Here is a 25,931-nt window from a genome sequence, read left to right as displayed (position 1 = left end):
TTTAAAAATTCCTATTTCGGGTTCTGTTTGTTCAATTTTAATAATTTTGGCACTCATTAGCTTTTCTTTACTTTACAAATTGGGTTGGCAATTTTATTGTTTTGTTTCCTCTACTTTTAAAATAGTTGGTACTGTGTGACCTTGGGGAATATTTCTCTGGAGATTTGCTGGCTGCTAGTGCCAGAGCTAGTAGGGGTTGATAAGAGTGCCTCTGAGATTTGTCTTGAGGCATATTTAAAGTGTATGTTAGGTATGTAAAAGTCTGCCTTCCAAAAATAATAACCCACTTACTGGCAGCAGACACCTGCATATCAGGCTGTTTACAGGATCCAAATATTAAGTTCTGAAAAAAGGGCATTAACCACTTAATCTCCACTGTTGCTACTTTCGGGTTAGGAAATAAGATTAAAGAGGAAGTCTCACAAGCTGAATGATCTGTCCTAATCAGAGATTAGCCAGCAAAATGGAACAGAGGCAAAGGAATAGATCAAGTGTTATGGTGAGATGGATTGCAATGTGCTTAATAAACATGTAATACACTCAGTGACAAGTTGACAAGCTAGAACAATTCAATTGGGAGATTGATAGCAAGTGAGCGGCAATGAATTGGTTAAGGATTTAGATGGAGCTGTGTTTCTTTAGTGTCCTCAATGATGGTTAGGAGCAGTTCAGCATGAAGACTAGGGTCTTCAGCAGAAAATGAAAATTGCGTCTTACAGTCAAGCCATTGGTATCAAGGAGTAAATAAATGTGCTTGAACCTTTTCAAAAGTCTAGCCCTGCACCCTTCTCATGACCTAAGTCCATTGATGTCTTGTGTGTGGAATTAGTCTCTTCAATTTTAATCAGAAAATGTTGTCAGCTACAGGTACAACAAGGTGTACACAAGGGAATTGGGGCAGTAGCCCCATATTATATAAATATTGTATAGCAATACAAGAGAGACATGGTAATTAAATGTTTGTCCTAGAAAATAACTTGCACTTGGTGGTGCATGCTTCATACCTTTGTAGAGTCCCTCAAGTCTTAGCTAATGTCATCAAGAATAAGCATAGCTAAAAATCTTGGACATAAAAGAAACCATATGAGTAGGAGTAAGTAACCTGGGAGACTGCAGGCTGCATTGCGGCCTGTGCCCTTCCCAACAGCCTCTCTTGCGTCCTGCACTTCACAGCTATATGCACGTTTTATTTACCTGCAGGGTGATGAGGCCGGTGGGCCACCTCATAAGTCTATGGACAGTTCCTCACAACAGCAGGCCTACCGGTTTGGTATCTGGCAAACCTCTCCCCAGGGCCATGTTGGAAGTCACCAAAGTTCTTTCCCCTTTCCCAGAATCCCTGGGGAGGATTCTTGGGAGTTTTATGTGCCCAAATTATACCAGCCGTTTCCCTTGTGATCCTTGCTTCTGTCCCAATTCAAGATGCCGGCCCAATTCATGAGGCATCTTCCTGTCCTGGGAATATCAAATTGGTTAGTTTTCTCTTCATCCTTGCATCACAACACTTTTCCAGAGTGTTCTTCGCTCCGGTTGGTGTGTTTCTTTACTCCTGTTGATGGTTACTGCTTCTGTTGGTGTGATTCCTCACCTCCTGTTGGTTTCGCTCTTGTTGGAGGATCCATCTCTTGCCAATTTCTGCAGTATTGTCCCTGCATTCTGCATTTGCCCATTGGATCCAATTCCTCAGTTCTTGTTCTACAGTCATCATTTGAGGGTTTTTCTCTTATGGGTTTTTCCTGCCTTGGGGGTCCTTCTGGGAGACACTATCTGCCTAAGAACGCAAAGTGTCTGCTTCATTGTGGCTATTGGAAGGGGTCGTCCTTATCTTTGGCAGACAAAGACTGTCAAGAACTGGGCTCTAAGATCTTCTCATCGCCCAAGGTCTGCGAACAGAAGATCCCAACCTAAGAGGATTGACACTAATCGCAAAGATGGATGTAAGAGAGCCCAGACATTTGTAGGAAGCACGTTCTGCCAGATTATTTATACCCTGTAGTTAGGCCCTCTGATACCCTCACAATCAATCTGCAAAATTGTGTACAGTTCAAAAGGAAACTGAAAGAATATCTTTTCAAAATCATTCAAAGAGTATTATAGAAATTACTGTTTCTATTGCTTATTTTCAACATTTCTCCTTGGTGGCATATGACATCAGGCTGTTAAACGAATTATAATGCCTGTGTAATAAGATTTATGACACTGAAATGAGCATTCAGCGGGTTTGTAGGAGCGATCGCTAATTCTACCCATGTTGGCAGACATTGGCCATTCCACATTTTCACCTTGTAATGTTCATTTTAGGTGTCTGCTAGGAAATAAGTACAACAGAACTAATGTTTGGTTAAATACGTGTAAAGAATAGCTATAGTAAATCTTTGTCTTGATCATCCATGGGCATAGCAGACAGAGACACCATACAGCAGCATTTGAAAATTAAAACATGCTTGGATTTCTATGTAGACTGCGAGAGCTAGGTGCAAAGTGTTTTAAAATAGGAAGCATGCCAAATTGAAATCCATGCCTGTAACTGGGCAAAGAGAAGGTATGGCAACATACAAAGGTCATTCTCTTGCAGCTCATGGCTTATAATGTAGCAAGCAACCTAGCGACATTAAGGATATTACTGATGAGGAGACTGGAACAAAAACCCCAAGTTAGGCACGTGCAACTGAAGCAGTAGGAGAGAGTGAGAAAGTAACAACAGGAAGAAAAACTGCTCTCCTTGTCACTCATGTTTGGGCTTCTATTGCTGTGGGTAAGAATAGTAAGATCCTGACAGTGTGAGATGCAAGGTAACATGCATGCTTTGTGTGGTACACATCACAAGGACCTGGAATGGGAACAACTCTTCCTATTTCACCTTCATGTGTAATAGGGAGCACTGTTTATTGACACATCTCACCTTGAGCACCCATGCCTTATACTTCACCTTTGCGATCCTAGATGTCAGAACATTGATGTGATTTATTTTAAAGTTCCTTATATTTATAAAGCAAACTTCTACCCAAATAAAATATCTTGGTATTTTAAGAAATTTCTACACCAAGGATTTCAAGAGATCAGAAAAACAGTTTTTGGAGGGAAGTGGGATTATTAGTGAAGCGCTCGTGGTAAAGTATCTTTTGGCTATACCATTAGATCACAAATGTAAATTTGTGTTAATCTATTCCCCAGATATCCTTGTACCATGACAGGTGACATCTTCCCGGCTGGAAAGCATGCCTACTTGGAATTGTTCAACACTAAATTTAAAGATTTACATTAAAGTGTTTTTCAGTTTTATCAAAAGTCCTATTCAAAATCGTTGCTTTATCTTTTGGTTTACAATTAAGAAATCGGTGTTCTCAAATAGAGAAAAAAAAATAGTATAAATAACATACATGCCCTTTGGTCCAAGATCCCGGATAAATGATAGTTGGCTAACATCAATGAACTCCAACTAGCGTGAGAAAGAAAATACATGGTTATTGTTAAAATATAATAAATCGTGCTTACAGTTTCGTATAAATTGCATAACAATATGTCTGTAAGTGACAGTGAAGATGTAGCCAAGAAAGAAAAAAAATGTGAAGAACTGGTCTTAAAATCAATCATATACACATATTGTTGTTGTCATTATCACATACACAATGAGGCATACGACCATGACAAGGAGGTCTGGGATATCAGGAAAGATCCACTAACTGCTTGATTGGTAATTCATCCACCACCACAAATTAATCAAAATGTTTGGTTCATTTAGTAAGAGAGATGGAATGTGCACTGAATGTCCTTGGGAATATTTTCCACACCCACATTGCTGGAAGTGGTTGTGAAATATTTAAAATGTGAGGCCAGTGCTGCCTCACTCAGTACCTATTGAATGATTAGAAATGCTAACAACTGTAAATTAAAAGTCACTGGAAATGTCAATAGATCTGACATTGCTCGCCAGCCTTTTCGCTTTGTCGGCTTTTCTAAACTATATTGTAGGGCAAGCTACTGTAACCGTCTCTCACATGATGTATAGCAGCTCGCTAGACTTCTAACCAGGAGTTGACTACACCTAGTCATCATTAACAACGGTTCCCCCAAAGACATACACACGAGGGGCATATCATTAGCCAGGATCAATTCTCTGCCCCCCATGAAACACACGCACTACGTGCGCATTTCTGGCAGCCTGGCCACATAGGAGCACCACTGAGAGCCTGGGATATAAGCCATTTATTTTCAATATCAGACGATCTATCTCGGATATCCACTATAGATCTCATGGGTATCAGTATTTTTACATGGGGTTACTGCCTTATAACACCGCTCCTGCAGTGTATACACTAAGCGCAGGCTCACTACATAAACGTCCCACGCAGATGGGGTATTTGTCAGCATACCAAGGACCACAGTACCCTATATTGCTATACCCCGGAGGCATGCGCGCATACGACGGAGAGACCACTCCCTGCACATGCGCGCAACACAGCGGCCATGACTGAGCACTGCACGTACACCAAACAGGAAGTAGAAGATGCCTTGCAATGAGCTACTTAGATGAAACACAGAGATACAGCAAACACTTTTTGCAGGCAGCCGCTGGCAGGGGGTAGGTGCTTAATGAGCCGGCACCCGACGCAACCGTGAGTACTATCCCCCGTTTAGGTGGTGACATGCACGCAGTATCCCCCGCAGAAACATTCGGCATCGTTCTGCCAACATACGCTCAGGGGTTATCTTTGTAATGCTGTCCCCTGTGGTCTCTCTCCTTCTTTAGCAAATAGGGTGCGGACAGCCAACGGACAAGCCTAGGGAGCTCTCTCCCACACACACGAAGGTAAGCAGGGCTGTGCCCGCCATTCCATCTCAGCCGCACTGTTGCTCTTTGACCACTACAGGGTCACAACTATTTATTACAACGTCTTTGTCTCATTTACTGAACGATCCCAAGCGTTTCTAGCTCTGGTTGCGTGCTGCACCCACGGAGTCCGCCCATATTCTTGACTCCACCGAGGGGTGACGCGCACCAGACAGAACACGAGACTGTTCACCTTGGCCACTCTGCCATTCATAGCAACGACTATCAGGGGCTAGGCGGGGAACCACGGACGTTGATCATGCAACTGATTCAGAGTGGATGTCATCACGTCCGGGGGCACCTCTGCAGGCCCCCCCCCCGGTGCTCGTTCGCATATTTGTTGTACCACAGCAATATAGATGTAGCGTTGTCATCCTGTTCAAACATTATTTTTCCTGGCCACTTTATGTTGTTCTGGACGCTACCTTATGTAATGCATCAAGGTTTATGGACGGCTTTTGCCATGTGACGTCAGAAACATAAACACTATTCCTCTCCCTGTCTTTTGTCTCCGTCCCCGCACATTAGGCAATCTAACCCTGCGGTCACACCCAAGCCCCCTTACACTTACGTGGGCTACCAACTATATCTCGGAACCCCACTTATATCGTGCACAACTATCACATCAGCTAGGTCCTGAAGAAACGCCATTGATCTCACAGACTAACCAGGCGTGAAACATGTCTACCTTTTTTTTTTTAGTTACACGGGCACATTGAGCCCTACAGTAACTCACTAACCTTCTGGTTTTTTAATCTACCAGGGGTCCCGCACTATTAAATAACCTTTGTTGGACACTCCTAGGTAATTGTATTCACACACCTCTGCACGCAGTCCACTACCTTTCTATCTGGATCCACCCCACACACCCACACTCACCTAACGGCTTTTCTCTTTAAAAGATCTCCGCGAAAGTGACCCTTCGGGGGACTGTCGGGCATTGCAGCGCCGGCCCGACGAGGAGCAAAAGCCCGATGATAAAGCATGACATCCTTCGGGGTGTGCGAGGGCAACTAAGAGGCAAGATTTGGCCCTCCCCTTCGGGACTGGATCCTTGATTCCGGGGATAAAACTCTGCCTCTCTCCTTTTCATTCTTCTATTGCTTCCTATTCTACTCTCAATCTTTCTATCGCTCCATTGAGCAGGTGAGTTTTTCCACCTCCAACTCTGAACAATGTCCTTAATGATTTAACGGGAAAGCTACTGGACCATCAACAATCTTAATAGAAAAGGGAAAAAGACATAGCAATAATATATTTTTGATCTTAAAAAAAATTACATTAGGCAATGGCTGAAGTGTGCTGACCAACTGCCTGATTCTATATGCTGCAGTGGACAAAAGAAAAATCTGAATGACAAAATAACTGACAAATGGATAAATAGTGCTGACTGAAAGCCCCTATGAGGACATTACACATTATTTTAGTAAATAAAAAAGCCTTGGATTCCACAGCTGTAAGAAGATATTTCTGAGAAAGTAAATTAACTTATTTTCCTTTAAATGGATACAATAAATAAGCTCAGAGAAGTATGTTATCATGTTGAACACCATTACTTCTACTGACCACTGCAAAGGCAACCGTCATTACATCAATGAGGCGTTGCTACCACTGTGCAGATTAAGGATCCCAACTCCAGTCACAGTAATGGTCAGTCCAAGTAATCACAGCTGAAGAATTGGCTGGATTACAACCAGAATAATGTCACCCCTTCTAGGCAATGCCAATGCTAGCTTTACATTCTCTGCAAAAGACAGACCGCTACCAGAGACACCTGCTTTTTAGGCTCATCACTTTTGGGTATGTATTGTAACATTTATATAGCTCTTCATCAGGGCCAAAATAGGACAAAAAAAAAAGGGGCCGGCACCAAAATAAAAGTGGCCCCTATTAGCGAAACATATGGCTAAAAGAGGGGCCCACGATTGGAAATCAAGCCAGTTTTGAAATTGGAAAGATACTCTGCATGGGTATTTTGCAAGGTTTGGGAGACTGCATTTTTGTCTGCTGGAGGCAATATGTATGGCAAAGTCAGGAAAATCAGTAGTAAAAAACGGCCCACCTGGCCAAACAAATATGCCCACAAACTGCTAAAAAGCCAACCCATGCACTGATCTGTCAAACCAGCCCATCAGGCCATTCCGACTCTACTCTTCAGACCACATCCATGGGTTGCTGAAGCTGATTTTTAGACATGTAGCACGCTACACAGAGGGAGTGTGGTTATCAGAGCGTTGTACATGTTGCAATCCTATTTGAGAAGCTTTTTGGAGTTGTGTGTGGGATCTGAGAGGTGAACATATCTCGTCTTGGGGTGCAGCGCCTAGCAGTGTAATAAAAAGAAGAGTGAGCGATGGACGCACAAAATTAAATTGTAATTGGCTGGCGGCTATCATTTGCTCTGCACGTTCTGTGTTATGTTTCATTGTTTCTATTATGCTGGAGGCAGGGAAAACAGGTAGGGAATAACCTAGATTGTCTGTTTTATGGCAAGTTGTCCAGTTGTGATGCAGTGAGATTAAAACATGGTAGAGGCTGTGTTATGAATGCTCTATCTATGCACTATAATGATATGTTCTATAAAAAGTAAATTATTAATCTACAATATACAATTTAAATATTCATTCTTAGGCATTCATACACCCAAACCGACCTCAGCACTCCAAAAATTAATTTCACATTCAGAAATGAATGGCAGTGTCAATGCATTTAAGGCACTGTTATACAATGCTCACTAATCTTTTATAAAAGTACATTAACAGTCTACGATCATAGGATTAAAGCAAACTGTACAGAACTAACATTCAGAAACAAGACAAAGCCACAAACCTCTGCCTACTGTGGTACTGTTCATGGCACTGCCTGTCCCTGGAAACATTTCCAGCAAGAAAATGAATCTACCAGCTTCGCTATTCATTTAAAACAAGTCATTAAAACAATATTTTGAATGCCTCAAAGAGTCCTTCATAATGTTCCACAGACACTGTCAATGACCACATAGCATGAGTACAAAAAACACAAAATGGAGAACCAGTGGTGGAAATGAAAAACATCTGCTTCTGGATGGAACCCACAATGTTATTATTAAGTAAGGAAAGTACATTGTTATAAGTCAGCCATGCCACCATGTGTATACCATAATTTGGTAATCTCACCCACACAGAGATGTATTTACTGCTCTTCACGCACTCACTGTACTGTGTTCTCTTCTTCAAAGGTGCATTTTTAATCATAAAATTCACAATTTAATTTTCCTTGCCAGCCTCATAACAAGCCAGATGTTTGTCACAGCAGCATCCTGGGATCGGGTAAAAATGACAAAAATCGCCTTCCCAAATCATCAACTCAAAGAGGACCAAATCTAATACAAATTCCTCACACCCTCTAAAAAATATTTTGGGGAAATTGAGAAAGATTGTGTGCCGACACAACAAAATGGCCTCACTTAACAACCAGAGAAAACTGGAAACACTTTGGTTAAATGACTAATTGCTTTCAAGAAGGTGATAAGTACAGTACAGTTTTAAGACCATTTTCTAGACAAAATTTGCAACAAATGACAGACAATTATCATGGCTAAAACCTGCGTAGTGCAGGAGCATCAAATGTACTGGAGGTCAGATCAACGCCAGTTTCGTTACATCGGTATAAAATACATCAGTTAAGCGGTCAACATGAAAATGGTCATCATGGACATACGTTGGACACCCCTGCTGGTGTATCACGTGCTAACCAACAAAGCAAAAGCAATACTGTGCATGGAATAAAGTTTGACAACTGGGAAAAATCTTGTCTCACACCCTGTCTTTTAGTCCTATTGCCATCTCCCCAATTTCAGAATCTTACTGGCTAGAGCTGAAGTAAGTCCTAAAATACAACAGGGCTCGGAGGTTGCAAAAGACCTATGCGAAAGTTGTTCTAACCCTGAAAGGTTTTAGATATCTTTTTTTAATATATATATTTTTTTTAATTGATTAAATTGCAGCAGCAAGTTTACATAAAAACAATACCAAAAAAAGAAAAGCAATTCGGAATCAGCAAAAGGTGAACGGTCACAGGTTAACGTACAAGTTACTTACCTTCGGTAACGATGTATCTGGTAGACACGATTCTAGCCGCAGATTCCCTCACGGACTGGATCCGGAAAACTTTTGCCCAGCATCCCTACACGCCGGAGGGACGGCATCACGCGACTATGTCCAGGCTTCGTCCGCGCACGTGACGTCAGCGAGGTCACATAAGTCCCACCCCGGCGCGCCTACATCAGTTTTCTTCGGAGAACATTTCCGCGTCACAACGCGGAGCCAGTAGACAAAACTGTGAGAGTATAGGAACAGTGTGCGAAAGAACAGATAAAAGAATGGCGAGGAACAACACCATAAAGAGCAGTGCCCGGCACTGCAGTACCCAAAGACAGGGAAAGAATAAAGAACAGGGCAGCAACCCTGCCAGTAAGTAGACCCCCCCCCCCCCCGGAGACAAGGGACATCCTCATCAGAGAGTGCGACAACCCCCATCATGAAAAAGGGCAGAGGCACAGTCAAAAGACACCAACCTCAAGGATCGCAAAGAGCCAGAATTGCCAACAAACCTATCCTCCCATGTGACAACGGGGAGGAAAAAGTGACAGCCCGACAGAAAGAGAGAAAGAATGTACTCATAGAAGACACAGCCACCCACAGGGAGCGAGTGCAAAAGACCAAATCAGAAGCCCTTGCAGAACGGGGAGGAAGGGCGGGCCGTGAAGGCAGATTCCTTCACGTAGAATAGATACTCTAGCTATACCCAAGGGGAATGAGGGTCTGCGAGAGGACCCCCCCGCAACCTGGGCAGAACAGAGGACCTCACGGGGGCCGAAACCAAAAACAGGACGAGGAGCCCCGTCCCTCAGGAAAAGGGAAACCCATGCCAGCAGGAGGCCACCAACCCCAAGGGGGGTTCGGGAAATGAAGAGAAGGAGAAGATATCCTGTCCGCACTCAGCAGAGGAAACAAGGCAAGGCGCAAAGAGGCCAAACACTCCACGACCACGTGAGGCAACAAAACCTCTGCCCAAGGCCAAGGAAAGGAGCACTGAAGGAGAAGAGCAACCTAGAGACTCCAAGGAGAAGAGGCAGAGCAAAGGCAATCCCAGACAGATGGCGGTGGCAGCAAGAAGCAGGCGGAAGCCGAAAAGGGGAACTCAAGGGCACCCAGGAAGAATCGTCCAACGCCCCGCAGGGACAAACTGTGCCTGCAAGAGGGTCCAGAAATCAGGGACCATCCCCCCCCACAGGGAGAAGAGGTAGAACAGAGTGCAAGGCCCACTGGAAGCAGCGGAGAAGGCAGGACGACAGTCCCACTAAAGCCCCAAGAAGGCACAACGGTGCAGAAAGAACAAGAGGGCGGCACTAGCAAGCTCCAGGGACACCACAGAACGAACAGGCGAAGAAGAAGGTTGCATCCGCAACATACCATAATGCCTCAAAGAGCAGAAGCCCCCAGGCGACCACAACTCCCCAGCACATACCACGGCTATGTAACAGCCAACCCTGCCCCACATGGGGCAGGTCATATCCCAAGACATGGGAACCTCTTAGGAAGAGACTTCCGCAGCAGAGGACAACAAAAAAGACCTGCAGCAAAAAACCCCGCAGGATGCCTATCAAGCAGCCAGAGGGGAAACGCAGAAGGCCCAATCTACGACCCAGCATGGTGTAAAAAACCCAAGGGAAAAACACACAGTCAACAAGCATTAGCATAGCCAATAGGTCTAGCCTTTGGGACCTTATAAGTGTTTAGCCATGCAACAGTTGATGATGTTGCACCAAGGATATTGTGCTGGATAACTAAACACTTATAAGGTCCCAAAGTCGAGAACTATTGGCTATTCCAATGCTTGTTAATCTGGTTCTTGTGATAAAGTAAGGTTTAACGGAGGACCTTTTCTGTTGGTCTTCAAATAGTTGAAATTGTTAGTCACTAACTGCTGAAGTGTATCGAATATTGAAAAATGGATGGGTGGGAATTGTGTGGCATATGTACGTTTTTATCGAAATTCATTTTCCAGGGCTGTGGATGTGGTGCATGGTAGGCCTAACAGTTGGGAATCTCCATCTCAAGGTGGTGGTGGCCACAAGTGGGGACATGACTTGTGTTTCTGCCAAGTAGTTTCCTTTCATGTGTGTTAGGAAATCAGCTGAAACTTTTCTGCAATACCAGAAGCACTCACTACTGTGTTTTGAAAAATAAAATGTGGCAAAAGCCTTCTCACCACAGGACAACCTGTCTCTGTTTCATGGGCATTACTCTGGCATCTTGGGTTTCGCAGGGTCAGTGGTTGTAGAATGGCTGCAGCGTTGACCCGTGGTCTATGCAAAGGGGTCATCCTGTAAATGATGTCACAATACATCTCAAAACCACAGATGACATGAAACAAGGCCACATTCACAAAGACTGTGGTTGGGGATTGTTACAAATGCAGCCAGGCAGACAGGCCTTGCTTTTTCTGTACACCGGGTAGCTACTCTGAACAGTACAAACAGCCATCCATGCCTGACAAAGAACAGATTTATGCACTACTGTCACGGCTGGAGAAAGGAAGCAGGTCATTTAAGGACAGCCAGGAGTAGAATCTGCTACCCCTGCCTCTATAGGGTCACAAAGGCAGCAGCAGAAATAGAAGGTAAAGAGTAAGGTAGCCCTGCGTGCTCTCTGCAGCTCTCACGCCCTGCACTGCCCTAACACCTACAGCAAACCATGATAAGGATGAGACAAAAAGGTTCACCATGAGATCTCATCAAGGGTCAAAGGCCGTGTATGTATCTTCATGTAACTAAGTATTGTAGTGAACAGACATCGAAGGAAGAAAAGTTCCCAATTATGAGGTAAACTGTTAATCAGCTGGAGGACAGTGAAGCACTTAAGAACGCAATAAGATATGAAAGGTTTGTTGAAATTAAAACAAAACGTTATGAGAAAATATATGCACCAATTACGCTAAACACCCTAATCCTAGACATGTCAAATATACATAAACAAATGCGGCTCTGGACTCTACAGTAGGGGCCTGGACATTTATTATGCAGCTGCCAGGTAAAACACACCAAAGACAGCAATGTTCATAGACCCCGTGGAGAAATGGTAAAAAAAAAAAAAAAAAAACGTCCCGAGTTGCTACACTGAAACGTCAGGATGAAGAGAAATAAAACAGAAATGTTCATGAGACAAATGGACGGATGGGGCCTGGAACCAATGTAAGGAAGCAGCGCAAAAGTAGAATGATAGCGACATATTCGACCCGATTTAAATGCATATCACATTGTTACAACGAGGCCCACAGCAGACGCTTTGTATTTCTGCTTTTACAAGCTCGCTGCACAAGTCCCCAAACCCGTCCATTTCAGTGGAACTGCCAAAAAGTTAATTCAGATGCGAAGGCGATCTCTTCACATTACTTCCTACGAGCTCATCTCTAGGGAGAAGCTGCGCGGGAAGAAGGGTTTCTCCACTCCCTCTATTAAGAAGAATCTAGAACATGTTTCCACACAGCTTTCCCCAGAGAGCAGAGAACGTTTCTGGCTAAATGTCGCCTGCTGAGTTAGGTAAGGGTTTCATTTCCGTCTTACTCTGTTGGTCGTGAGTTCCTCCGTCACGTGGGCTGTCTGAAGCAAACCTTCTCGTTTCTAGGCAGACAAACAACAAGCATTTACAATGCAATGGTCTCGGCATTGTTAAAGTTAGAGCTGTTGGCATTGCTCATGACATTATTCTTGTTTATGTTTTAAAAACATTTAAAGAAACAGCATTTTTATTTACAATGTCAATAGCTTAATCACTCTCCAATGCGAGACCTATTGCATTTGCACCCACACACAGAGCCACACACACAAAGCCACCCACACAGAGCCACCCACACATACAGAGCCACTCATATAGAGCAACCCACACACAAATAGAGCCACCCACAGAGCCACCTACACACACACACAGTTACCCACACAGACAGAGCCACCACGCAGAGCCACACACGCAGAGCCTCCCACACAGAGCAACCCACACACAGAGCCTCCCACACACACAGAGCCTCCCACACACACAGAGCCTCCCCCACACACACACAGAGCCTCACACACACACACAGAGCCTCACACACACACACAGAGCCTCACACACACACAGAGCCTCACACACACACACACACAGAGCCTCCCACACACACACACAGCCTCCCACACACACACAGAGCCTCCCACACACACACAGAGCCTCCCACACACAGAGCCTCCCACACACACACACACAGCCTCCCACACACACACAGCCTCCCACACACACACACACAGCCTCCCACACACACAGCCACCCCCACACACACAGCCACACATACATATACAGAGCCACATACACACACACACAGTGGCTTCCACAAACCTTCCAGCACCTGTGACGAGATTAGCAATAAATCATCATTTAACAGTGTTTAAGGCACGAGAAACAAAGGAGTTAAATGCCAACATCAGAAAGAAATAACACCCACACTGCGAGCATTCACGTAATTACAAAACAAATGCTGTCAGAAGCAACCGAGCTGTCAGAGCCTATGACCATTAGGATGAGTTCAGCACCCGGCCCCGCTGGAGCAGCCGCTGAGCTGCTTGCTTCTCATGGCGTGATGTCTGGAGGGCCTCGGGACCCAAGAGGGGAAGTGAAGGCATTGAACACTGCGCACTCTGGCAGCAGATGCCAGGGAGCACCTCCCGTCAAGACTCCAGGCCATTAGAGAGGCAGACAGTTAAACGGAGGACAGAGGGCTGAGAGCTGCAGACAGAGGGAGTGAGGCAACAGCTGGAATCCCTCACTGGGCTGGACTGCTGTGTCCGGCAGGAGTGCAGGAACAGCTGACATCCGTGCAGAATACAGCACAGAGGCAGGGCTGCAGCGGCGTTGTACCACAGCACCCGCTCTGCTGAATAGAGCGCAGAGACAGGGCTGCAGCGGCGCTGTAACTGCGTTGCACCACAGCACCCGCTCTGCTGAATAGAGCGCAGAGACGGGGCTGCATAAATAAATACACACATGACCCCCCCAACCCCATGGCAGACGTGGTACACCCCACCCCTACTCCTGATGGGGCAGAGCCTGGTGACTGCCGTGGGTGGGCCAGGGGCCGAGAACTTACGGAAAGAGGGGTCAGAGGTGTAGTGACGGGCAGCTGAGAGTGGAAGTCCAAAGACAGCACCGAAACGGGAGCTATGGTTTCGGGGTCCTTGGTGACTCGTTACTCGATATTTTAGGGACAGTCTGGATCTAGCAGCCGAGAACTCAGGGACAGAACAGTCTCAGGGGTCGGAGGTGCGGCCTGAGGTGGGAGTCCTAGGGACAGCACAGAAACAGGATCCGAGGTTTTGGGACCTCGGTGACTTGTTAGTCGATATTTGAGGGACAACCAGGGCTCGGGAGCAGACGTCTAAGAGACAGCAGGGTTCAGGACCCGAGGACCTAGAGACCGCCAGTTCTCCGGAGCCGAGGACTGAGAGGCAGCACAGACTCACGGGATGCGGGCATGAAATTATTGCTCGCTGCTCCCGGGTCCCTTTCTCCGGCCTCGTTTAGCACGTTTAGGCCCTGGGGTCAGCCGGTGTAACCCCCAGCTCCAAGCTTCACCTCTGACCCCTGGGAAAAGTATTAGTGCCGCACTCGGTTAAAGTGAGCTCCACTCCAATACCAGTCACATGCACTTCTGGTGTAGGTGCGGTGCATGAACGGCGATTCCCTCTTCTTTTGTGCGTGTGTAAGTACCTGTGGTGTTGCAAGCACATATGAGGTGTCCGTGCGGTCATGCATGCAGGCCGGCCAACCTTCAGAGGGATCTGAGGAGGATCTAGTATGAATTTACTCACCCGCTGGTTGGGGGTTGCCACTGACTGCCGGTCCTCGAGTGTGCTTCTGTCCACAGATCACACGGTGCGTCCGTCTGCTCCCCTCCCCCATGGGGCTGTGACCCACTCTAGCGGACAGGCTGGCTTTTGTAGCGCCTTATCTGCATTCTCCCTGCCCTGCCGGCAGCTTCCCGGGAGGAGGAGATAGCTGGAGAACTCCAAAGAAACATTTACAAAACCAAATAAAATGCAGTTGCTACTGCTGTAGACTTAAAAAAAAAAAAGACTATTATTTTTAAAAACCACAGAGCTTGCGTTCATTAGTTCTCACTATCTAACTTAATGCTTCAAATATCCGCAATTAAGAATTCAAACTTTTCGAACTGAAAGGAAATAAAATCCGCAGGCAGTTGAATTACAACCTTTATCTACTGCTTCAAAAAAAACACTACGGTCTCATCCAGTAAAGAAGCTACCGACAGACAGTGCCCAGCACTAACGCCGTCCAACTCTAAAGCTGCAGAGCCACTCTCACAAACCGTCAGTTGGAGAGCCAAGACTGTTTTGGCGGGAGAGAGATCTGACTGCGCCCAGCTGCGCGGATATCTGCTAACACCCTCGGCGGGGAGACCTGCGCCCAGGACTGCCCCCACAGCTGCTGGAGTGATCTGCGCGCACACACCGGCGCACCCACGCCCCGCAGCAGGTTAGGTGAGTGTGTCTGTGCGCCTTGGACTGGACTCCCTCTCCCGCACAGACTTGGATTTCTACTTGGTGAGCTGAGAAGGTGAGAGCCCTGGGGACCGTCTCTGGAGGCCTGCAGGGAGGAGAAGGTAAGGGGCCTGGGAAGAGTTGAGAGGGGTGGACGGAGGGGCTGCGGGGAGGGGGTGTCGGGGGGCATTCGTGGGGTTCATTCCGCTTCAGAACTCTCTCCGGATCAATGAGTGTCTGGGCTCCGGAGGACAGAGGCGCTGCGCCAGGTTCAGGGCTGAAATGGAGGCGGGAGGGGGAAAGGCGGACCAGCTACTGAGCTGCGAACTATTGGGAAGAAGTCCTGGAATGTACCCCTCGGTTGTATTTCACCAAAATATCGTACGTTTCCGTTTCCCCGTCGGTTAAAGTTGCGAACACGGGGCATGCATACCAAGCCACCGCCTTTCTCCGAGGTCAAGCAGAAATGCCTCGGAGAAACGCAGCGGCGTTTTCGGATTCGGGGCGTGTTTTTCTTTCTCTCCTCTTGCCATTGGCTGGAATGTTTACATTCCAGAGGAGAGAAAGAATCGAAAAAACACGCCCCGAATCCGAAAGAGACGGGGCTTGTTTGGAGAGACAAAGCTCTTCTCCAATGGCTGCCCAGCATTTAAGAGGACAGCCAATGGAGAAGAGGAGAGAAGAGAGGCGGGTTCAAGCCCCTCTTCTCAAAGTCATTAATTCTCGCGAGCGAGACTGCTCAAGCGCAGCCTTCGCTAGCCGAGACCTAAAAAGGTCAAATGAGTAAGTAAACAAGCATTGGCCGTGCGGCAGTAAAAGTAACGCCACGCGGCCGTAAAAGCAAAAGTCATCGCGATCGTGCGCGCAGCAGCGGGGCGAGGGGCGGAGGCAGGGAGCAAGCAAGAGGAACAACAGATGGTGCTGAAGGCTGGCGGTTTGCATGTGCACGCACGCGTGAACGCAAGCTTGTCGCCAGCCAGCAGCACTTTGAAAACTCACCTACTAAAGGCTCTCTGAGCAGCCTACAGAACCACAACCTCAGCCAGACAACCGGGGCGACCCACCCCAACGGAAGAACAGCTCCAAGAACCAGAGCAACACGCAGGTCACTGAGGGGGAGAAGAAGGAGGGGGAGAAGGAGGGGGAGGAAAAGAGGAGGAGGACTAAGCCCCGCCAAGAACCTCTGGATGGCTGAGTCCGCAGGGGCATGGAACAAAAGAGCACCATCGAAGGGAAGGTCCACCAGCCGTTCTCGAACATTCTCCAGGAACACACTGTCCCGAAGCCAGGCATGGCGACGAAGAGCAACCGAAGAAGCCATGGCACGACCCAGCACCTCCGAGATGTCCAGAGCAGAGCGAAGGATAAACGCCGCCAGCTCCCGAGCATCCAAGACATGATGTCTCAAATTCACACAGGCACCCTCCTGAGAAGCGGCAGACATAAGTGACTCCGCCAAGTCCCACAAGCAAGAAGTGGCCCTAGATCCCCCGTGGCGGGACGGCCCCAAGTCCCCAAGGGAGAAGAGTGGAGTGAATCCTCGAAGGGAAGCAACAATTCCCTACCACCAGAGCCCTGATGGTGAGCCTCCAGAAGATGATCTGCGGGAAAATGGGTAGTTGGATCACCCATGCGCAAAATTCCCACAGCCATGGAAACAGCGTGGGCGAAAGCTGCACCCGCCTCCGTAGGGCCCCGCAGAGGGGAACGCAGCTCCTCGTTAGGTGACGGCTGCAAGCTAAGGCGGCCATCCCCCAAGCCAACCGGAGGAAGGGCCAAGGCCGAAAGGAAGGAAGAGGGACCAAAGAGTGGGGGATTCGCACTCCTCCGGCGAAGACCGCGGTCATGGAGACGGACGTCGGGGAAAAAGCCACAACACGGCGGCCCGTCTCCGGCGAGGATGACACCAGCAACCGCCGAACCTCTGGAGAAGAGGAGGAGTCCGAAGAAGAGTCTGCCCGGTGCCGAAGGGTCCGCCACCTGAGGCAGGACACCGTCGCCGACCGGTGCCGGAGGAGATGCCGGGGCGACCTCCAACACGACGCAGGAGACCGGAGCTGGACCGGAGCCGGGGAGGCGAAGGGATGGCACCGACCTGACATCCGACGAGGCAGCTGCCTGCGCGGAGGGACGAGAAGACCCCCGAAAGCCGCCACTCGTGACAAGGCGAGACGGCCCCTCCGCCGACCCCTGTGGCGCCGCCAGGGCCAGCAGCTGCCGGTGTCGTCACCTCGGCCAAGGCCGCCGCCAGTCCCGAGGACCGAGAGGGGCTCGGGCGAGAAGGGCCCTCCGCCGACCCCTGCGGCGCCGCCAGGACCAGCAGCAGCTGGCATCGTGGCGGCGTCACCTTGGCCTCGAACTAGACCGCTGCCTGTCCCGAGGACCGAGAGGTGCTCGGGGGTGCGACCCGACTCCCGGCGACCTCCCGCGACACCACAGGGACTCCCGCAGGAGTTTGCGGTGAAGCAGAGGAGCCGTTGTCCGAAGGAGGGACCCCCGTAAGGCCGCACCCCAACCGCACCACATCCTCCGAGTCTGGATCTGAACCAGTAGGCGCCGGGGCCGAAGCTGCCGGCTGACGTCCCAGGAGGGGAAGGAGGAGGAGAAGCCAGCGAGGTCTGCAAAGCTGCCGCATATGTCTCCATCGCCCCCACGCCGGGAAACGGCGAAAAAGGGGACGACACGCGGGGCCGCACCACCCGCGGAGAGCCCACGCCCCCGACAGGCAGGAACCCGACCCTTGGGGACAAACTGCAACACTTACCAAGAGGTGAACGGCGCACTTGCGAATTGGGAGAAGATCGAAGTTGGCGAGGGAAGCCGCGGGTCCAAGAACCCTCCTCAGGGGCCGGGCGAGATGACGCCGACCTGGACACACGAGCTGAAAGAAGTTTCATCCGCGCTCCTGCCGGGACTTCGGCTTCCTCTGCTGGCACGCCTCACAATCAGTGGAGTCGTGGTGCTCCCCCAAACACCACATACAGATTGGGTGAGGAACAAGTGTTAAAGCCCGAAGGCATTCGCACACTGTTCCCACACACGCTGTAATAGCATAAGGGAAAGGCCTAAACAGGCCCAGAGCACAAACCGGATCCGTGTTGCACGTCGGGGTGGGACTTATGTGACCTCACAGACATCACGTGCACAGACGACGCCTGGACGGAGTCGCGTGATGCCGTCCCCTCCAGCACACAGGGATGCTGGGCAAAAAGTGTTCCGGATCCAGTCTCATGCCTGGGGATAATTCTACGTGAAGGAATCTGCGGCTAGTAGTCTCTATCAGTTAAATTCATTCTGCACCCTGAAAAAGGCCGTCTGTGCCTAGAACCCAGCAACTACTATTTAAACAGGGAGACCCTGGACAAAAGCAACCCCCAGATCCTCCTCCCTTTCATCCTAACCCTCCTACCTTTGCATTCATAAAGTGCATTTTCTAAATTGTAAACATGAAGGAAGCGTCCCTTCCATTGCTCAAAGGTCAGGGGTAGAGGGTCAAGCCAGGCCGAGGCCACACAGAGACTAAACACCGACGTAGCTATAAATTACACTATTTATTTCATCCACCCCCAACAACATAAGCTGAGGTGACAGGGAGACATTCACTTTAAAGAGACTTCGCCTAAAAAACCTACAATTTTCAAGCCAAGTGAGTTTAAGCTGGGGCATGTGGAGAACATATGAACCAGATCTGCATTGAAAGCACGGCATCTAGGACAGTGAATCCGCACGGTCCCTCCCCATTTAGCAATTTTGGCTGGTGTAACAAACAGATCAAAAGTGGTTATACAATGTTGTGATTGCAGATTTGATGAAGAAAAAAACTGACCAGCCAAGTTTGAGTGACTTCAGAAAACCCGAATCCAACAGCTCGAGCCTCACCCGCCATTTCTCATTGTGCTCATTTAGATCGTCAGGAACACCCTCCAACAGACAGCTATATACTTGCAAGATTGAGGGATCAGTGCCTTTTGTTAGCATTTACAGCAAGGGAATCTGTGCAAAGCCAGCAGCACCCCCGCCTTTTATAAAAGAAAATTCCTGAGCTGTAAATATTTTAAAAAGTCCCGTAGCCCAATATTGACTGTGACCCTGATCACCTCAAATGAAGCGATATGGTCCCCCACAAGTAGATCCCCTATCCTGACAAAGCACCCTTGTTCCCATCTAGCTAAGCAGTTGTCTTGAACTATTCCAGGGGGTAGATCATTCCTTAGCAAGGAAGTATAACTGTTGTATCTGCCCACCCCCAGTTTTTCACCTACTCAGTTTCGAAACGCAGTGACCAGAGTCTTGTATCGTGTCCTTTTAAAGTAGCTCGAATAAAAAATCCTCAGGCGACAACCCTTAGCAGCTGTCCCAATCAGCAACACAAAAGTTGAGGGCACACAGTCCGAATTATCTCCTTCAGGATCCTTGTTGATTAGTAAAGGGCCATAATAATGTAATGCTGGGGCTAGGTAGTATAATTTAAAGTTGGGGAGCCCGAAACCCCCTATCTCTAGGTAAGCACGTAAGTGAGTTAGCTCTCCTGGCCTTCCTGTAGGCCCAGATGAAACTAGCCGCCAATCAACCAATTATTTTAAACCATTCATTATTAACCTCTAGAGGAACCGTGCGAAATACATACAATAACTTTGGCAGAATTTTTTTTTTAACAAGATTTCATCTCCCTACTATTAGAAGCTTCAGATTGTTCCACCGACTAAAATCCTTCGTAGCTTTGTGAATAATAGGGATCAAATTTAGGTCGACTATACTTTCCCCTTTCGCAGTAATACTGACTCCCAAATATGTGGCTTCCTAAGCAACCCTGCTGTCGGAGGCAGACTTGTGTCTATTTATCAATACCTGGGTGTTTAACAAAAACCCTGACTGACTCCCAAATTCTTCTGCTATCCTTTCCACAGAGCGAACAGCCCTATCTGGGTCACTAGTGATTATTGCCACGTCATCGGCATATGCAAAAATATTAGTATCCCTGCCCTGCCAGCCGACGGGTACGATGTCCCAAGAGGCTTCCAAGCTTCTAAGAAGGGGGTCAATATATAGTGCAAATAGCAGAGGGGAAGCGGGCAGCCCTGCCTCGTTCCCCTCTTTATCGAGAAGGGCTCCGACTCACCTCCCATTATTTGTAAACGAGCTATAGGGTTGAGATACATAGCCTGGATTGCGTTAATAAAGGGCCTCCAGACCATTAGCCTCCATAACCTGCAAAAGGTAATCCCATGACACCCTGTCAAAAGCCTTCTCAGCCTCGAGCAGGGCAACCCCCATGGGTTTTGCAAGGACTTCGGTAGCGTCAAACAATGCAATTACTCGTTGCGCGTGATCCGCAGTCCCTTTCCCTGGGATAAAGCCATGCTGCCAGGCAGAAACTAATTGCTGTAGCTGCCTAGCCGGTTAGCAAACATTTTGCAGTAAAGCTCAACATCACTAATTAGTAACGTAATTGGCCTATAAGAGCCCAAATCTGTAGGGCCCTTGCCTTTAAAAAAAAAAAGATAATCACATTTGCTGTACCCCAAGACTCTGGGTGGACGACACCGCCTCTAACGTCCTTAAACAGCCCCACCATCTCCTGATGAATTTCTACAAAAAAACCTTGTAGGACTCGAGGTATAGATTCTGTACCCACAGCCTTTCCAGAAGGGAGAGCCTGTATGAAATATCTGCTCTTAATAGAGATATTCCCTCCTGAGTGAGTTTACCACAGACCCATGTGTCCAAGGCTTCTGAGTCCAGAAGACTCCATGAGGGGGGAGGCTTTATTGAGCTCAGCATAGAACTCCCTACATTCCTCTGTGACCTCAACAGGGTCTGTTATCATGCTGCCTAGCTTGCTGCTTATCTGGCTAATATGCCCTGCGGCTTGCTGTTGCCTTGCCATATCTGCGAGGAGACGCCCCACACGTTCGCTATATTCATAGCATTCCTGAATTTTAGCCAGGAATTTCCCAGCTGTTTTCTCAGCAGTAAATTCATTCGGGGATGCCTTAGTAATAGCTTTCAAGTTCAGCACTGGGATACGATCTTTCCTCATAGCACAGTGCTGATCAGTTCGACCTCCAGGTTGCTGAGTCTTTGATATTGTTCTTTGTGTCCCTGGCCCCGCTTTTGTTTGGCAATACAAAACCTCAGGGTTTCACCTCTCACCCCAGCCTTGAAGGCATCCCAAACTATTCCGGAAGAGGAGCTACCTTTGATTGACTGAAAAAAAAAACCAGGATTCAGCCCTTCATATGGTTTACATATTCATGGTCTGAAAGCAGAGCCCTCTCAAAAGATCATTTCTAACCCCACTACTTAATCCAACAAGAAGAAGTACAAATACAATAGGGTTGTGATCAGACATTGCTTAGGGAAGAGTTCAACCTGAGCCTCCCTGAAATAATCCAGCCTGACAACTTGCCATGAGGGGCTGAATAATACATGTATCCCGGCTCGGGCGCTTTCAGGCTAGGCCAAACATCGATTAAGCCGATGTCCCTCAAAGTTCTTAAAGAACAAGTTACTTACCTTCGGTAATGATGTATCTGTAAGAAACATTAGTTAGTTAGATTCCTCTCCTTAGAATATCCCCAGGCGTCAGGCTGGATCGGAAAGATTTTTCGTCAGCAATACCCCTTGCGCGTCGCCAGGCGTTGTCTGCGGCTCCGCGTCCGTCGTCGTGCGCCGGAATGACGGAGTACTTAGACGCCGCCCTCGCGCGCTGACGTCAGTTCTTGTACATAGCTTTCTGCGCCTGGAACGCGGAGCCATGCAATAGACCGACACTGGTGCCAAAAAATCTAGGGCCCTGAAAAGGATAGCTGTAACCCTAGATGTCGGTTCGCAGAACGGGGAGGATGGGTGGGTCGGTGAGGACTCTAACTAACTAATGTTTCTTACAGATACATTGTTACCGAAGGTAAGTAACTTGTTCATCTGAAAGAAACACGTTAGTTAGATTCCTCACCTTAGAATAGATACCCCAGCAATACCAACTCCGGTGGTGGGTCTGCGAACCAAGATCACACCAGAAAGTCCTGGAGAACCGAACGGCCAAAGAAGCCATCTCTCCAGACTTTGCTGTCCAGGCAATAATGTTTGGCAAACATGTGCAGCGAGGCCCTCGTTGCTGCCTGACAGATGTCCTGCAAGGGAACCCCTCTGCCCAGGGCAGTAGTCGCCGCTGTAGCCCGGGTGGAATGGGCTCTCATCCCTACAGGAGGGTCCTTTTTAGCCAAGGAGTAACAAGCCTTTATACACAAGACGACCCACCGCGAGATGGTCCACTTGTGTACTGCCCTCCCCTTCTTAGCACCCACATACCCAACAAAAAGCTGGTCGTCCACCCGGAACTGTTTGGTGCGGTCCAAATAAAAAGACAGCGCCCGTTTTGGGTCCAGACAGAAGGTGGGCAAAGTGACAGTTTGCCCGATGTGAAAGGAAGTCACCACTTTCGGAAGAAAGGAAGGATGAGTCCGGAGAACAACCTTGTCCGGATTAATAGACAGAAAGGGAGGCTTAGAAGATAGAGCCTGGAGCTCACTCACCCGTCTAGCCGAGGTGATGGCTACCAGGAAAGCAGTCTTAAGAGTCAGAAGACGAATGGGACAATTGTGAAGAGGCTCAAAGGGAGCGCACATCAGAAAAGTCAAGACTAGATTCAAATCCCACTGAGGCATTACGAAGAAGACAGGGGGAAACATGCGAGTAATGCCTTTGAAGAAACGAGAAACAGGGGATTTGAAAAGAGAAGGCTGATCAGGAAGCCGTAAGAAAGCAGAGATAGCAGAAAGATAACCTTTTAGGGTGCCCAGAGCACAGCCCTGCTGGGCCATAGAAAGAAGAAAGCGGAGAACCTCAGCAAGAGGGGCGGAAAGGGGATCCACAGCCTTTGCTGTGCACCATGCCACAAATTTGTTCCACCGGCAGGCGTATACCGATTTTGTGGAGGGACTCCTGGCTGCCAGAATGACATCACAGACTTCAGGAGGCAAGTCAAATGGCATCAACTGTCGCCGCTCAACCTCCACGCATGGAGGTGGAGACTGGACAGGTTCGGGTGGAGGACCGTCCCCTGCTGCTGCGACAGAAGGTCCTCCTGAAGAGGCAGTCGTATCAGGGGATTGATTGACATACTGAGTACCTCGGGATACCAGTACCTTCGTGCCCAATCCGGAGCCACCAAGATGACTTTGGCCCGGTCGCGCCTGATCTTCTTCAGCACTCTGGGCAGAAGTGGTATAGACGGAAAGGCATTCAAGAGACCGCAACTCCACTCGCGATGAAAGGCGTCCCCGAGCGAGTGCCGCCTTGGAAACTCCAACGCGCAGAACTGTTGACATTGCGCGTTCTCTTCGGTGGCGAATAGATCTAACCAAGGCTCTCCCCACTGCCGAAAGAGGCCGTGCGCCACGTCCGAGTGTAGACACCATTCGTGATCCATCATGCACCGGAGGCTGAGTTCGTCTGCTCTGGCGTTCAGAGAGCCCGCCAGATGTTGAACCACCAGGGTGATGCCCTGATGTTCCAGCCACATCCAGAGGTGCAGAGCCTCCTGACAAAGGGTCCACGACCCCACCCGCCCTGTTTGTTGCAATACCACATGGCGGTGGTGTTGTCCGTGAACACCTGCACCACACTTCCCCGGATAACCGGAAGGAATGCCTTCAGTGCAAGTCGGATCGCTCTCAGCTCCAAAAGGTTGATATGGAGCTGAGACTCCGCCGGAGACCAGAGGCCTCTGATCTCCGCCTCCCCCAAATGGCCCCCCCATCCCAGGAGGGACGCATCCGTCACTACTACGTGCTCCGGTTGGGGTAGGGAGAGGGATCTGCAGCTGACCCAATCGAGGTTCGTAAGCCACCACTGCAACTGCTTCGCAGTGTCCTCCGAGATCAAGACATGGTCGGACAGGTTGCCCCGATGCTGGGCCCACTGAGACTTCAGGTCCCACTGCAGAGCCCGCATTCGCCACCTGGCGTAATGCACTAATAGGATGCAGGAGGCCATCAGACCCAGAAGCCGCACCACAAACATGACCGAAACCCGGGATAGAGGCTGAAAAATGGGAATCAGAGCCTGAATATCCCGGACCCGCTGTTCCGGCAGATAGGCCCGGAACTGCGCCGAGTCCAGAACCGCTTCGATGAAGAGGAGCTTCTGGGAGGGACTCAGATGCGACTTCGGCACATTGACGGAGAGACTTGCTGGGGCGAACCCGCCTTCAACAGCCAGTCGTCGAGATCGGGGAAGACTGGAACCCCTAATCTGCGCAGATGCGCTGCGACCACCGCCATCACTTTCGTGAACACCTGAGTGGCACTGGTGAGGCCGAAGGGGAGCACGGTGAACTGAAAATGCTCCTGACCCACCGTGAATCGCAGGCAACGCCAGTGGGCCGGCAGGACGGGGATGTGGAAATAAGCGTCCTGCAAGTCCAACTCTACCATCCAGTCTCCAGGGTCTAGGGCAGCCAGAACCTGAGCTAATGTGAGCATCTTAAACCTCTCCTTCCGGAGGAAGGCGTTGACGCTCCTGAGGTCCAAGATGGGGCGTAGGCCCCCTTTGCCCTTCTTGGGAACCAGAAAGTAGTGGGAATAGCAACCACGACCTACTTCTGGACCAGGAACGCGCTCGACGGCCCCTTTGGCCAAGAGGGCCGCAAGTTCCTTCCGCAGAAGATTCAAGTGATCCCCGACATACGGTGGTACTGCGATGGCATGGCTGAAGGGGTCATCTCGAAGGGGAGGGAGTAGCCCCTTCGGACGATTTGCAGCACCCACCTGTCCGACGTGATGGAACGCCAGTGGAGCAGGTGATTGCTAACTCTGCCGCCCACTGGCGTGGAATGGGCCTGAAAGCTCGAACTAGGAGGGCTTTGAGGCGCATGCTGCCGGGGTGGATGTGGACTGACCGGCACGTTGTCCCCCGGTACCGCCTTGGCGGAATCCACGTCCATGACCGCGTGCAGGTTGAGTCTGCGGCCGGTGGCTAGGCAGACGTGAGGGGGATTCCTTGGCCACGAAAGGGGCGAAAGGCGGAAGTTTGCGGTCGCGGGGCCGAGAGGCCCAAGGACTTGGCCGTAGCCCGGGAGTCCTTGAAGCTCGCCAGCGCACAATCCGCCTTCTCGCCAAAAAGGCGAGTGCCATCAAAGGGCATATCCATGAGGGTACTCTGGACATCCCCCGAGAAAGACGTGGACCGCAGCCAGGCGTGGCGACGGAGCGCCACCGTGGTTGACATCGCCCTACCCAGCGAGTCCGTAGTGTCCAGTCCACATCGTATAGCATGTCGTGCTGCATCTCGCCCATCAGCGAGAGCCTGGGCAAGCTGTGTCCGGTCCTCCTCCGGACACAGGGGCAGCACGTCCTCCACCGTATCCCACAGAGAGTCGGAATAACGGTCCAAGAGGCAAGCGGTATTCAAGGACCGCAGGCCCAAACTAAGGGAAGAGAACAGCTTCTTTCCGAACTTTTCCAGCCTCTTGGATTCCCGATCCGGAGGAGCGGACGGGAAGGAGGATTGGGAAGTAGAGGCCTGGAT

General features: G+C 49.2%; 1 protein-coding gene across 4 annotated transcripts in view; it reads right to left on the bottom strand.

Annotated features, from left to right (window-relative positions):
• Nucleotides 1-25,931, bottom strand: part of PLD1 (phospholipase D1) — a 422,898-nt gene that overhangs the window by 176,000 nt on the left and 220,967 nt on the right. For all 4 annotated transcript variants that reach the window (XM_085635446.1, XM_085635443.1, XM_085635445.1 and 1 more), the window contains one exon: nucleotides 3,381-3,439. In XM_085635446.1, the coding sequence (XP_085491572.1) occupies nucleotides 3,381-3,439 (59 nt within the window). The remainder of the gene's footprint in view (nucleotides 1-3,380; nucleotides 3,440-25,931) is intronic.

This window comes from Triturus cristatus, chromosome 11 (assembly GCF_964204655.1).
Source record: "Triturus cristatus chromosome 11, aTriCri1.1, whole genome shotgun sequence".
NCBI lineage: Eukaryota > Metazoa > Chordata > Amphibia > Caudata > Salamandridae > Triturus > Triturus cristatus.
Note: the sequence above shows the minus strand (reverse complement) of the source record. Positions and strands in the feature narration are given on the sequence as shown.